The sequence below is a fragment of the Phycodurus eques genome, chromosome 6, assembly GCF_024500275.1.
Source record: "Phycodurus eques isolate BA_2022a chromosome 6, UOR_Pequ_1.1, whole genome shotgun sequence".
Taxonomy (NCBI): domain Eukaryota; kingdom Metazoa; phylum Chordata; class Actinopteri; order Syngnathiformes; family Syngnathidae; genus Phycodurus; species Phycodurus eques.
The window spans coordinates 17,519,045-17,534,042 of NC_084530.1; the positions used below are offsets into that span (position 1 = coordinate 17,519,045).

The 14,998-nt window shown below is 40.4% G+C and overlaps 1 protein-coding gene across 1 annotated transcript in view; it reads right to left on the reverse strand.

Annotated features, from left to right (window-relative positions):
- The window catches only part of LOC133403843 (M-protein, striated muscle-like), a 38,186-nt gene that overhangs the window by 18,763 nt on the left and 4,425 nt on the right, over positions 1-14,998 (reverse strand). Inside the window, exons 3-12 of the mRNA XM_061679180.1 lie at positions 12,756-12,848; positions 11,319-11,463; positions 11,090-11,244; positions 9,787-9,879; positions 6,500-6,588; positions 6,380-6,418; positions 5,687-5,851; positions 4,785-4,946; positions 4,581-4,722; positions 3,202-3,413 (exon numbers count right to left, since the gene is read on the reverse strand). Coding sequence (XP_061535164.1) covers positions 3,202-3,413; positions 4,581-4,722; positions 4,785-4,946; positions 5,687-5,851; positions 6,380-6,418; positions 6,500-6,588; positions 9,787-9,879; positions 11,090-11,244; positions 11,319-11,463; positions 12,756-12,848 — 1,295 coding nt within the window. The remainder of the gene's footprint in view (positions 1-3,201; positions 3,414-4,580; positions 4,723-4,784; positions 4,947-5,686; positions 5,852-6,379; positions 6,419-6,499; positions 6,589-9,786; positions 9,880-11,089; positions 11,245-11,318; positions 11,464-12,755; positions 12,849-14,998) is intronic.

A 14,998-nucleotide genomic window follows, 5' to 3' on the forward strand; every position in this document is an offset into this window, starting at 1 on the left:
TTTTGTTCAATTCCAGACAAAGGCCATATTTCACCATTTGATATCAAATGGTGACATTGTTGTCCGGGGCTGATTTTTTTCAAACTTTCTAGCCTGCACTACTGAGCAAAATTACTCCGAAATGGCTACTTTAAACCAAAATGGCAAACTTTCTGTTCAGGTGCAGACATGGGTCCTTGAGACATTTTGTGCATCGTATTATGACAGACATGTCTGCCAAATTTTGCATTGATCACTGAAACTGGTGTCAGGGGTTGAGTTTTTTCAAACTTTCAAGCCGGCACCACTAAATGACTTGAGGGGTGTTGTGTTGGGGACCTGTAAAAATACACGTATTTTCACCTGAATACACCTGCTTTCACTTGGTGTTTCAGACACTTTTGGATAGTTAAACATGTCCTGGTCAAATGTACCCTTTTTTTAAAAAAATGTTTTAAGCAAAAATAAATACACAAATTGTAGGAATGAATGAATAAATAAATAAATGTATTAATTCGTAATGGCAAATACATTTTTTAGCATAAAACGTCTTCTCTACTTGGCTTCACAAGGGTCATATCAACATAGATAATGAAATTGTTCGCACACTTATTATAATAATATAATATACAATAGAATTTAAAATGTCCCGGGTGAAAAAAGTGAAAACAAATCTGTCAGAATTACTTTTTGGCATGAAACTTCTTCTCTACTTGTCCGAGTCAACGTAATCAACATTTCTACACTTTTGGCAGTTGACATGTTTCAGTAGAAAAGTGTCGCAAATATGTGGAATGAATTATTTTCAAGGTCTAGGTTAATTTTAAAATTTGGCCCGCACATGAGAGGAGGCTTAATGTGTGTGCAGGGTGCTCAGAGGAGGACACACTTTAAACGTGTAGGAAGTAAAAGTGAATAAAAGCAACCTGGTACGTACCAACAGGCAGCTCACAACCTGCAACATAGCGTTTCACATAGTCATGTACACTACAGAATGTGAAATATAATGTACAGTAGTGGATAATGTGGTACGTTGAGGGACGCTGCTCTGTTCCCTTACCGTCCCGGTGCGCCTTCCTCACGGGCTCCGAGGGCTCCGAGGCCGGGCCGACGTCGTACGCGTTGAACGCAAACACTCGGAACAGGTAAGCGCGCTCGTCCGGGAAATCAAAGACGGCCAAACGAGGCGAGTGAAGCTCCACGCCCGTGTTGACGCGCCGCCATGAGCCGCCAGCAGCCAAACACTGACGGGACATCACATACGACGAGCGACACAGTGGGACTCCCAGCTAACACGTCTTGAAAATACGCCTCTTTATGACTTACTTTTTGTAAACAAACGATTTTCATCTGGATATATTTGTAATTTAGCAACGTTCTTCGTCAACAAAGGTCTTTTAACTTGGTCTTCACTTTGTGATTGACCAGCTTTTGGTGAAGAAAACACTTTGATTTGGGTCTGCTTGTCATTAGGCGACTTTTTGTGAACGAAGGACTTCAACTTGGATCTGTTTATGGTTGACATACTTATTGTGAATGAAGGAATTTGATTTGGATCTTCTGCTTGTGCCCAACCAACTTTTTGTGAGCACAGGAGTTTGATTTACAGTTGATCTTTTTTGAAAACATGACTTCGATTCTGATTTTCATTTTGGCTCGATCGACTCTTTGCGAACACAGGACTTTGATTTGGATCTTTTCTTTGTGCTCAACCAAGGACTTCAATTTAGAACTTCTGTTTGTGATTGAGGGACTTTTTGCGAGCAAAGGAATTTGATTTGGATCTCTGTGTGATTGGGTAACTCTGCAAAGAAAGGACTTTAATTTGGATCTTCCATTTGTGCTTGACTTTTTGTGAATAAAGGACTTTGATTTGGATCTTCCATTTGTGCTTGACTTTTTGTGAATAAAGGACTTTGATTTGGATCTTCTGTTTGTGACTGACCAACCTTTTGTCAATAAAACACTGAGTTGGCTCTTATATTTGTACTCAACCAATGTTTTGTAACACAGGATTTTCATTTAGATTTTTTGATTGTCATTTATTGACTTTTTTGGGGGAAAAAAAATTGCTGATTTTGATCTGTTTGTGCTTCGGTGACTTTTGGCAAACAAGGGATTTTGTTTTAGACCTGTTTATGATTGCGTGACTTTTTGTGAGCAAAGGACTTTGATTTGGAGCCTCTGTTTGTGACGACCAACTTTTTGTGAACTAAAGATTTTTATTTGAACCACACACACACACGCGCACCTTCTCTACGGCGTAGGACAGTGGTGCAGGTCCACGCTGGCTGGGCGGCGTCCAGCTGAGCACGACGTGCGTTTTGTAAATCTCAGACGCGTGCACATCGCTGGGCGGACCAGGAATGGTCGCCTGGCCTGAGAATGTACGATGGATTCATTAGGCTTGTTTATGGTGGTTTCAAAGTTGTTTAAAGGTGTGCTTTAAGGTTAGGATTATGGTTGGTTTAGGGTGGGTTTAAGGTGGGTTTGAAGTCAGGTTTAAGGTTTTTTCAAGGTGGGTGTTGGGTTGGTTTACGGTGGGTTTCAAATGAGGTTTAAGGTTGTTTCACGGTGTGTTTAAGGTGGGCTCAAGGTTGGTTTCGGCTGGGTTTCAGCTTGGTTTTAAGTCAGACTCAAGGTGGGTTTAGGGTTAGATTTGGGTGGGTTTTAAGTCAGGTTTAAGGTTGTTTCAAGGTGGGTTAAAGGTGGATTCAAAGTGGGTTTAACGTTGGTTTCGGATGGGTTAAAGGTGGGCTTGAAGTCAGGTTTATGCTGGATTCAGTGTGGGTTTAAGGCTGGTTTCAAGGTGGGTTTAGGGTTGGATGAAGGTGGGTTTTAGGTCAGGTTTAATGTTGTTTCAAGGTGGGTTCAAGGTTGCTTTGGGAGGGTTTAAGGTGTACTTTAACTCAGGCTTGAGGTTGTTTCAAGGCGGGTTTATTGTTAAGATTGATATTAACATTGTTTTATGGTCAGGAATAAGGTAGGATTAGTTGAAGGTTCTTTTAAAGGTGTGTTCACGGGTATTTTAAGATGGGTTGAAAGTGGATTTCAAGGTGTTTTTCAGGGTGGCACATACAGTCAGTCGCTACCAGAATCCTGTTGTACCTTCCAGCTCATGATTCCTGGTGACAACGTGGTACATTCCCTGCCTCTTAATCACTGTGACGGAAAAGATCAGGAGTGTGAGGCGGAGCGTCCGTTCCCTTTTCCTGCATTTACCTTCGTGGCTACCTTCCAGCTTGGCGCTCTCGGCGGCGTCCAGGGCCGTGACTACGTGGGACGGGCGGGAGGCCCTGCTGACACCCGCGCTGTTCACGGCTCGGACCCGGAAGCGGTACGAGTGGCCCGGCTTCAGGCTGTGGACCGGGTACTTGCACACCTTAACCGGGGCGTCGTTGCACTGGACCCATGAGTCGCTCACCCCCTCACACCTGCAAAATAAATCAATAAATACAAAATTAAAACATTGTTCAAGTAGTGCTACGTGCTAGCTGCTAAATGATCATATATCGATGAGGTTACAAAAATAGTTAGAATGGATATGTAATACATGTAAAATACTTCATTTTAATAATATGCCATGCTCACTTTTTAAATTGTATTAATGATAAATAATTACATTTTAATTAGTTCATCAATTATCGCCGGCACGGTGAATGAATGGGTGTGCTATCTGCCTCACAGTTCTGGGGACTGGGGTTCAAATCCCGGCCCCGCCTGTGTGGAGTTTGCATGTTCTCCCCGTGCCTGCGTGGGTTTTCTCTGGGCACTCCGGTTTCCTCCCACATCCCGAAAACATGCGTGGTAGGTTGATTGAAGACTCTAAAATTGCCCGTAGGTGTGAATGCGAATGGTTGTTTGTTTCTATGTGCCCTGCGATTAGCTGGCAACCAGTTCAGGGTGTACCCCACCTCCCGCCCGAAGATAGCTGTGATAGGCTCCAGCAGCCCGCGACCCTAGTGAGGAGAAGCGGTAAAGAAAATGGATGGATGGATGGATAATCAATTATCAAATTAAATTTAAATAAATCCATCCATCCATGTTTTTCCGCTTATCCGGGGTCATGTCGCGGGGGTAGCTCATGCTCATTTTTAGATTTTATTATTTATAATTAATTTAATTATAATTATTTAACCAATTTTTATTATTTTACAGATATTTATGTATTTACGTAAAATTATTTGTTTTAATAATACAACATTATTTAATGCAATTTTCAAAATGCTATTAGTTAGAATTAATTTAATTATAATGATTTAACCAATCATTGAATTAAATATTTCCTTTTTAAAAATATCGATAATATTTCTTTTATGTTGCATTGTTAATCTTAATGATAAGGTAATCATGCCATTTATTGTACTATTCATTAATTGTATAGTTATTCATTTATTATTCATTTAAAATATTTATTTTGCTAATATTTTTTGTTTTTGTATTATTACAATAAAGCAAATAGATAATTTAAGAAGCTAAATGAATTAGAAAATTATCAAAATTAATAAATATATTTTCGGAAAAAAATAGCTAAATGAATGCAGTGGGCCTCTGTGCTACATGCTAACTAGCAGCGTCACATGACCGGTGAACGCATCTACCTGTCCACAAAGTAACCAGTAATGGCTGCCTCGTTGACGGTGTTGGGTGGTTTCCAGGCAACCAGGATGTATTCGGAGTTGATGTCATACGCCTTGACGCTCATGGGGGCTCCGGGGGCCCCAGCCACAGGGGGGGTGGCATCTAGGGGACAAAGAATAAGAAGTGATCAAATGCTAACATGCTAGCACACTAGCATGCGCTACCTGAAACAAAGAGGTAGGCGCAGTGCTCGGAGGTGCCGTCCTTGGTGAACACGCGGATTGTGTAAAGACCCTCGTCGTCTTTGGCCAGGTGGGGCAACACCAGGCGAGCCACACTGCCGCCCACCGACATGTCCACCAGGGGGCCAGGCTGCAAAAGTTTATCTGGAATAGGACCACAACATGTAGTGAAACAATCATAGATGTCGTGGAATAATCTTGGAACATTGTGGAACGAAACATTGAAATAACTTTAGAACATGGTGGAATAATTAATGACTTTGTGAAATAACTGTAGAACATTATGGAATAATTGTGGACTGTGGTGCAATAATTGTAGAACATTGTGCAATAATTGTGGAACAATGTGGAACGTTTCAGAATAATCACAAAACATTGTGAAATAATCATAAAACATTGTGGAGTAATTGTGTCGTTATAAACAAAGAATGTAGTGGAATAATTGGAAAACATTGGAATAATCATAAATTTGTGGAATAATCGTAGAATGGTGTGGAATAATTGTAGATGGTGGTGGAAAAATCCAAGGTAGCTGGGATAGGCTCCAGCACACCCGCGACCCGCGTGAGGATAAGCGGAACGGAAGATGAATGTGGGATGATTGCAGAATGTCATGGATGAATCATAAAACATTGCGGAATACTGTACTGTGTTTCTAGAATGTTGTGGAATAATTGGATAACATTGTGGAACGATTGCAAAATATCATGGGTCTCTCATGAAACCTTGTGGAATAATCATAGAACATTGCTGAATAATTTTTAAATATGGTCATAGAACACTGGAATAATCATAACATGTTGTGTAATCATAGACCTCTGTGGAATAATCTATTGTTATGGAATAATTTCTGATGATTGTGGAATAATTGTAGAAGGCCTCACCGTCTCGGTACCACTCGATGGCGGGGGGCAGGTTGGGGAGATCGGGGACCACCACCAGGGAGCACAGCAGGCTGGCCGACTCGCCCTCCACGCCGAATGTGACCGGGAAACAATGCACCAGGCTCACCTCCAACTTACTGAAGTGGCTCCCGCTCAGACGAGGAACTACAATTATGGAAGAAATGTACAACACTGTGGAATCATCATAGAACATGGTAGAATATTCATAATTTGTTATGGATTAATTATAAAATGTTGTAGCATAATCATAAAACATTGCTGGTTGTTGTGAAATAATAGGAGAACATTGTTCAATAATAGTAGCACGTTTATAGTACCATTGTGTAACAGCGGTAGAACATTGTGGAGTAATCATAGAACATGATTGATCGTTCATCCAAAGAATTCCATCCCGGATCGGTCGTGGCCCGATTCAGCTACTGTGGGTCGACGTTGTTAACCTGGGCCACGACCGATCCGGGATGGAATTCCTTGGATGAACGCTCATATTTGTTTTAAGCCTGATGCAACCCTCTGCATTTATCCGGGTTTCGGACCGGCCTCCAGTTTGCACTGGCTTTGCCCCCCATAGGGCTGCATTAACAATCATAGAATGTTGTGGAATAATATATATATATTTTTTAAGCATAAACTAAACTGTGTAAGATTTCAGGTCTGTCTGCGTCATCTTACCTATACCGATCTGACTGGACCATCCGCCTCCACTCGCTCCTGCGCAGACACGAGAGTCGTCATAACATCACTGTTGCGCAGCTCAACACAACGGACATGAAATGTGTAACGTACACTTACTCCTGACAGTGACTGTGGCCGCGCTGGTGGCTGTGCCGTGTGTGTTGGTGGCCACGGCGCTGTAATCTGCAGTGTCGCTCACTACACACCTGAAAAAAACACATGGCGGAATAATGACAGAACACTGTAATCATCACACAACAATGTGGAATAATTGTAAAACATTGTCCGAAGATCACAGAACACATAGATCAGGGGTGTCAAACTCATTTTTTGTCGCAAGCCACGTTGTAGCCACGTTATGAAACCATATAAATAGTTAATCCCCTCAAATTATTGCATATATGTTCAAACTGGGTGGCACGGTAGGCGACTGGTTATAGCGTCTGCCTCACAGTTCTGAGGACCGGGTTTCAATTCCCGGCCCCGCCTGTGTGGAGTTTGCATGTTCTCACCGTGCCTGCGTGGGTTTTCTCCGGGCACTCCGGTTTCATCCGACATCCCAAAAACATGCATGGTAGGTTAATTGAAGTCTCTAAATTGCCCGTAGGTGTGAATGTGAGTGCGAATGGTTGTTTGTTTCTATGTGCCCTGCGATTGGCTGGCAACCAGTTCAGGGTGTACCCCGCCTCCTGCCCGATGACAGCTGGGATAGGCTCCAGCACGCCCGCGACCCTTGTGAGAATAAGCGGCTCAGAAAATGGATGGATGGATGTTCAAACTGCAAAATGTTACAGTGCTTTACGACAATATAAAATAAATGTTTTCGGGATAAATCCTTTTAATGTGTGTCATTATAGTAGTACTTGGAGAGCTAAGTATTTTTTAGAATGTACTTGGTGTAAAACAATTTGAGAATCACTGCTTTAGGATATTGAGGCATCATTGTGGAATGTGAAAACAGTGGTGGTGGAGTTAAAAATGGGCATACGGATGATGTGCGGCGAAAGCAGCGCTGGCGTAGTCGGGTGAGAATAGAAGAAGAAATGTGACCTTTACTGTGCTCGCAGACTATTTTAAAGGTGTCTCCTTGATCACCACATGGTGAAACAAGACGGGGGAACATTGTGGAATATTCATAGAACATTGTGGAATGATCGTATTTTGTGATGCCAAATTGTACAACATTCCGGAATGTGGAATTGTTGCAGAACGTTATAGAACAATCACAGACGCTTGTGGAAAGACCGTAGATTGTTGTTGAACAATCACAGCCCCATGTGGAATAATTGTAGAACATTGTGGTAGAATCCTGCTTGCGAGGCTCCTCTTTCGTCTCCTCGATGACCACGCGGCGTATTAAGGAGAAGTGGGCGCGGCCTCACACAGTGAAGAATTTGCTCCAATGAAGCTCCAATGACGCAAAGGTCATCAGAGCTTGAAACAGCTGAAGAGTCTTGAAGGAGAGCAACGGGCCAGGAAGAACCCCCTCCTCTGTTTTCCCCCTCCTCCCTTACACCCTTCAAACATTTCACCCCACTGCCCAAAATGTCCTCTCCCACATTGTTTACATGAAAGGTCAGCGCTCGGCTCGACTTTATGACACTAACAGTATGCTGCTTTGAGAACACGAGTCTCGAGACAAGGCTTTAGATCAGAGTGGGAAAAGTATGAACCAGAGAGTTCTGCAATAGAAGATGCGACTGAGTAGCAATGTGACAAGATTTCCCAAAAATCACAGTCTGTCAAAATGCCAAGTCTGGTTGGAACGGCAACTTCAACCTGAGTACCACGCAGTACGACTCTTGAAAATCAGATGATGAGTTATGGAGAAATAGAGTTTTTTGTGCGGGTGAAAAAAATTGGCTTTTTAGGGAACGTTTTTGCTTAATATCACCTATCGCCAATCTGGTCAAAAAATGCCTTCAAATTAGAGTCAAACAGGATAACTTCATTATATCTCAACATATCTCCTCGATCGACCCTTTTGTCTTGTCTGCTACTTGGGAACCTTTCTCCGATTGGCGGACAGGTTTCAGTTAAAAATATCCACCAATAAACTTGTGCGGGGTGAAATTCCCAAGGGTTCTCCAAATTGACGCATCAAAATTACCGTGATGTTTGAAAGTATCATTTGCCCCTGAAAACTCAACTTAAACAGTGCAAATTGGACATTAACCGTGAGAAGAGCAGTGGCGCTAGTAGAATTGATGACATTAGTTATCAATTGTTTTTTTCCTGGATGTATTTTTTATGGAGGATTTGACAGGTGTTTGAAATACACATTCCATGTTTTTTCGTTATAGTTTTTAGAAAATTCAGCAAAGATGGCGGCCAATTGTCACACTGCTAAACTGAGACATTTTCGCCTACAAATGGTGAACTAAAATTAATTCATTGATTTTTTTTTATGCCTTTTTTCTTCATTTATGTAATTAAATAAGTGGTTCATTGATTTACTGTAAATAACAAAAGCCATGAGACATTATCTTGTCTCAAGAAAAAGTCGGGGTGTTTTTTTTAGACGATAGTGAAAATACTGTATTCAGGGTACACACATTCGAGTGAGTCTTTTTTGTTAAAAATGGATGCTGTGCAGAAGGAACTGGTCAGCCATGAAGGCAAGTTGCATACAAATTCATTTCCGCCTATTACAGTGCATAGTCAGCTTACCATTTCATTTTTTTGCATCACTCATGGCTCTGGGACGCTTGAAAACAAGTTTGTGAAGACGATATAAGCAAGGTCATTTGCTTTTGTGAAGAATTAAAAGCTTTTGGTGGGGGGTTGGCGTGAATTTCACCATTATTTTGAGAATCAAACGAGTGATTGAACATGATTTTGGGGTGTAGTGTTTATGTTGGTGCGCTACCGTACATGATAGCAATATAAGATAGAATTGAATTATTTACAAATAAGATATTACAACTAGAAAGAATTATTACTTTATTATTAAAATAAACAATTTAGCATATATTAAATTATTATTATCATTATTTTTTTATTTGTACTAATATACAAATGAGCCGGCCCATCTGTCTGTTTAAAAATGTAAATGTTGGCCCACCCCTGATTTCGATGCATGAACAATGCTACTTTCAAAACTCTTTTTAACCATAGGAAATAATGATTCCTCTGAACATTCATGAACATTCTTAACAGTCACACAAGTTGACATACTAAAATAAAGTACAACTATTTGTGATACTGTCACCTGCTGGTGTTCGATAGGTAATGCTCATGGAATGAATTATATTGCTCATTCTGCGCTGAGTAGCGCATTTCCGGCTTTATTGATTGACATTGAACTGTGGGGCACACACAACTGTCTTGTGTGTGTGTTGTTGTTTGTGTTAGTGTTCATCATGATTGTTTGTTACCATTTGTTTGTGTTTGTGCTGTCATACCTGCTAATGATCAAACTGTGTACTCCATATTTGCTCTCAATCTTGTACTTTCCTGGAGCACTCAGAGGGTCCACTGGGACGCCTCCTTTGTACCTGCACACAAGCGCAACTCTTTAACTTCAGGGAATAACCCTGGAACACTGTGGAATAATAGTAATACGATGTGGAATAATTGTAGAACATGATTTGATAGTGGTAGAACACTGTGGAATAAATTCAATAATTGTAGGGTGCTGTGGAATAACTACAGAACATTGTGAAATAATTGCCGAATTTGCAGAATGTTGTGTAACGACTCAAGTGTAAATAGTGACTAAGGTGAGTCCCGCGCTGTGGAATTATAAAAATAAGGTCGAAAAAATCGAACGTTGCAAAAAAATTATTGAAGAACATTGATGAATAATTGTTTAACACTGTAATAAACTGAAACATTGTTGAATAATTATAAAATGTTGTGGAATCATTATAGTACACTGGAATAATCACAGAAGGTTGTGTAATAATCAGAACCCTGAGGAATAATTGTACAACAGTGGCGAATGCAGTGAAATAATACAAATAAATGTATAATGCTGTGAAATAATTGTAAAACACTGTGGAATAATTGCATACTGTTGTGGAATAGAACAATGGAATCATAAAACTGTGTGGAATAAATGTAGCGCACTGGATTAATCATGGAACATTGAATAATTTTAGAACATTGCGGCAATACCTTCAAAGGTTCTGCTATAATCATATGTTGTGGGGAAATCTAGAATTTATAATAATAATAATTATAAATAATTCTAAAACTTTGTGGATTAACTGGAAAACGTGGAATTGTCGAAGGATGTTGCAGAATAATCACAGAATGTTGCAGAATTACGAGAAAATCGGGGAACAATCACAGAACGTTATGGAATAATTGGACAACACCAGAATCATAGAATAGTGTGTAGTAATCGTAGAACACTATAATAAATGTAGAGTGTTGCTGAACAATTTTAGAACATTGTGAAATTATCTTCAAACATTCTGGGATATTGATAGCATTTTGTACAATAACGGTAGAACCTTGTGGATTAACTGTTGGAACATTACGGAAGTGTCGCAGACAGTTGTAGGGCAATCATAGGAACCACTAGGAAACTGTTTGATAACCCTAAAACGCTGTGGAATGATCATATAACATTGCGGGACAAGGGCAGAACATTGTGGAATAACTGTAAAAGAATTGTGGAACAACTGTAGAACCTTGCTGAATAAATGGTAGTGCAGTGCAAACGGCAGACTTAAAGAGGTTAAAAGGTTTGTTTGTGACCATTTGACGACGGGCATGGGGGTCCCCAGCACGGTGCAGAAGAGTTTGACGGGCATCTTCTCCCACACGGTGTGAGGCCGCAAGGCCACGATGAAGTCTGGCATGCGCGGGATTTCCTCCAGCAAATCCACTTTCCTGTACATCTTCTCCTTCACCTGGCACACAAGACGGACGCTTTGAAAAACGGGATCATGGCTTTGGTTTTTGGACTGGACCAGGCTCACCTTACCTCTTTCTCGATGGCCAGACTATCGACTTGAGCCTTGGTGGAGATCCTCATCCTTTGGAGTTCCTCCTGGATGGCAGCCAAGCCCTTTTCCAACTTTGTGCTCACTCGCTGGTACTCCTCAGTCTCTCCTGTCTCTTCGCTGGTCCTACGGTATGCAAACACATTCTTACGAGACAGTAATACATGACATATGACACCCAAATTCAGTATTGTGAATGAATGGCATCACATCGTAATCGGAGTGACTCAAATCAAAATTGATTTGAATTGTATCTTAAATGGAGTGAATTTTACTGTTTGGCAAGCGGAGTGTATCGTTTCATAACTAGAATTAATCGTATCATATCATATAATATCACAATTGGAGTTGTAATTGGAAACAATTGTATCAAATCGGACAGCAATTGGAATTATTTGAGTTGTATCATAACTGGAATGAATCCGATCATATCATACTTGGCGTGAATCGTCTCGTATTATGTGAATTGCACTGGAGTGAATTGTACTGTGCAATAATTAGTGGGTATCTTATCATAATTACAGTGAATCATATTGTACTGTAATTGGAGGGAATTGTATTGTATCGCATCACACTGTAATTAGACTGAATTGTAATTGGATTGTATTCCTTTGTAACGGGTATTATATCGCAATAGCAGTGAATCGAATTGTACTGCAATTGTGGTGAATTATATCGTAGCGCAGCTGGAGCAAAGTTTATCATATCATATTGCAAATGGAGTGAATGGTATCATATGCATATGATAATTGGACTGAATCGTAGGATATCATATTTGGAATTAATTGTATCAAATCCAATTGGAATTGGAGGGACGTGTATCATCACATTACGAATAGCTTTTTACGTACTTTGACTAGATCGTATCTTGGCAGTGCATCAAGAAACGCATCCTTGATGGAGACGCAATCCCTAACAACACGAACACTTTCACCTCCTACTTGTCACTAGACTGAGTGCAAGTCAGTGGTCGCTTACCAAAGAATTTCCCTGCCGCAGACTGAGTTGCAATTATTTACTTACTCCGTTTAAAATAGAGGCAAGGGACTCCAGTCACATGGCTTGAGTGCAGGTAGACTTAAGTTTCCAATTTTAAAACTGGGGACTTGCTTGGCTAAAACCTATAAAGGATTCGACTTGATTTGACTTTGACTTGGTATTCATGAGACCCGACTTGACTTAAAAAGTCTTAGTAAGTTTGTATGACCCAAGTCATGACTTGACTCGCTTGAAATTTAGTGGGGACTCGACTTGAGACTTGCTTGAAACACGAATGTTAAGGCTGAACTTACTTGTGACTTAACTCCCATCTCTGCTACATAGTAAAAGAGCAGATCCTAAATCCGGGTCAGCGCGGCTAGGTGTTAGCTTACCCCTCAGAATAGCGCGACATCTCCGACATGACGTGTCATCCTCACCTCTGCCGAAACACCGGGATGGTGTACTCCGGTTCCGCCATTGCCTCTGTGGCCGCGGCCTGCACCTGCCTCGTCGACTTGGAACTTGACTTGCTGCTGACCGGGGAAACAAAAAGTCAGCGAGTGGCGTCTTGTCTGAGAACTTGTTTTCATGGAAATGGATCTATGTATAACTGTCACATACAACACTGCTGACTCTTCTTGCTGCTTTTGTTCACATGCAGATCTACATATGCAGTACAGTATAGAACGGACAGTATAGTATAGTATTGCTGGTGTTACATTGTCAATTGTCATTGTCATAGACTATTTATTGATCCACAAATAGTTTATTGCCACATGCAATGCTGCTGAGTATTTGTGACAATCTGGGGGGCCGGGCTGTGCACATGACGACACGGCGGCCTGCACTGCCTCTCAGACAATTTTCCATTTCATCACGTAGCTTCAGAAACAGTCGAGTGGATTAACTCTTGCAACAAACGTCGACACACAGAAACATCTGAAGTTCAGCGTTAATAATCGCAGAATATTATAGGATGAGGGTAGAACACTGTCAAGTAATTGTACAACATTGTGTAATAATTGTATAACTTTGTGGAATAATCCTAGAATGTGGGGGAACAACTGTAGACCATTGTGGAATCTCGTAGAATCATAGTAGAACATGATCGTATAACTACAGAAGGTTGTGGAATATCTAGAATATTGTGTAATAATTGTAGAACTTTATAGAAACATCGTACCATGGTGTAAAATAGTTGCAGAGCACAGACGTAATTGTAGAACTCTGTGGAATGACAATAATATTGTGGAATCATTGTAGAATGTTGTGTAATAGCAACAGAAAACTGTGGAATCATTGTTAAATATCGTGGTGAAACAGAACATTGTGCAATACCTGTAAAAGATTGGGAAATATTAATAAACTATGATGGAATAATCATTTCATTATCACAGAACACGGGAACAATTGTAGAATGTTGTGGAATAACTTCAACTTTGTGGAATAACCAGAACATTGTGGAGCAATTGTAGGAAATTATGGAATAATAGTAGAATGATGTGGAATTTACTTAGTATTGTGGAATAACTGGAGAACATTGTGGAATATGTGTACAACATTGAGGAATGACAGTAGAACATTGTGGAATAAGTGCAGAACATTGTGGAATAAATGCAGAAAATTGTGGAATAAGTGTAGAACATTGTGGAATGACTGTAGAACATTGTGGAATATGTGAATACCAATACGGGATGATTACAGAACAATCATTCATGATTGCAGAGAGTAAGTGTAGAACACAGTGGAATGGATCTAGAACATTGTGGAATGAGTGCAGAACATTATAGAACAGAAGGTGCTGAGGATCAGAGGCTGCTCCATTTAGCATTGTGGCCCCTGCAGCTTGGCATGCAAAGCATCCGCTGGTTTTGCCACACCAAAACAACAAGTAGAAAGTGCAGCCCGCAAGTTAATGGAAAGCCATCCCGCCCTAGCTTGACATGATGCTAAAGCTAAGCTAAAGCAGCAGAAAGCTCTTCGGTGAAGGCACAAAGTTTTACGCCAAACTACAAGCGGACATGTAGCGGAACCTCCAAATTTGTACTAAGTCAGCAAAAATACGCATCCAAAGTTTAAACCAACGCCGTTTGTTTCTAGCTATTTCTGTACGGTGTCCTTGAGTCCCCCAAAAGGCAAAGCTAAATCAAACACATCACTAACTTTTCCTATTTACTGTTATTAGCATGTTTTTACACTTACAGCCTCGTTGACCTTCACTAACATAAGACAGAGGGATTTTTATTTTTTTTTGTTTTTTTTGTTCTATTCACAATGAAAATTTGGTTTTATCATTATATCCATTGTTCCTGTTGTTTAAGTTATTTTAGGGGGGAATTTGACCACATTTTTTGGGGGAAAATAGGTTGAAACTCATGTTGAAACACTCCTAATGTTATGCATAATGTGCGATATTGTTTCTATTGGTTTTCATTGCGTTTTGAAGCGATCGTGCGCCACTTTTTTCTCGTTATCCAAGGCAAAGCTGTAGCTTCTTTGTTTTTACACTTTTTATACTTTGTAAAAAATGCGTTATTATTCAGTAACCTTTGAGCACTGGATACCCAAAGCACTGAACCAACGTTCATTATTGAATTAAAGTGACTAGGACGTATTTATTTGTATTTGTTTTCCGTAATTTAAGTGGGTAAATCAGCTGAGAATAAATTTTACAAATTTA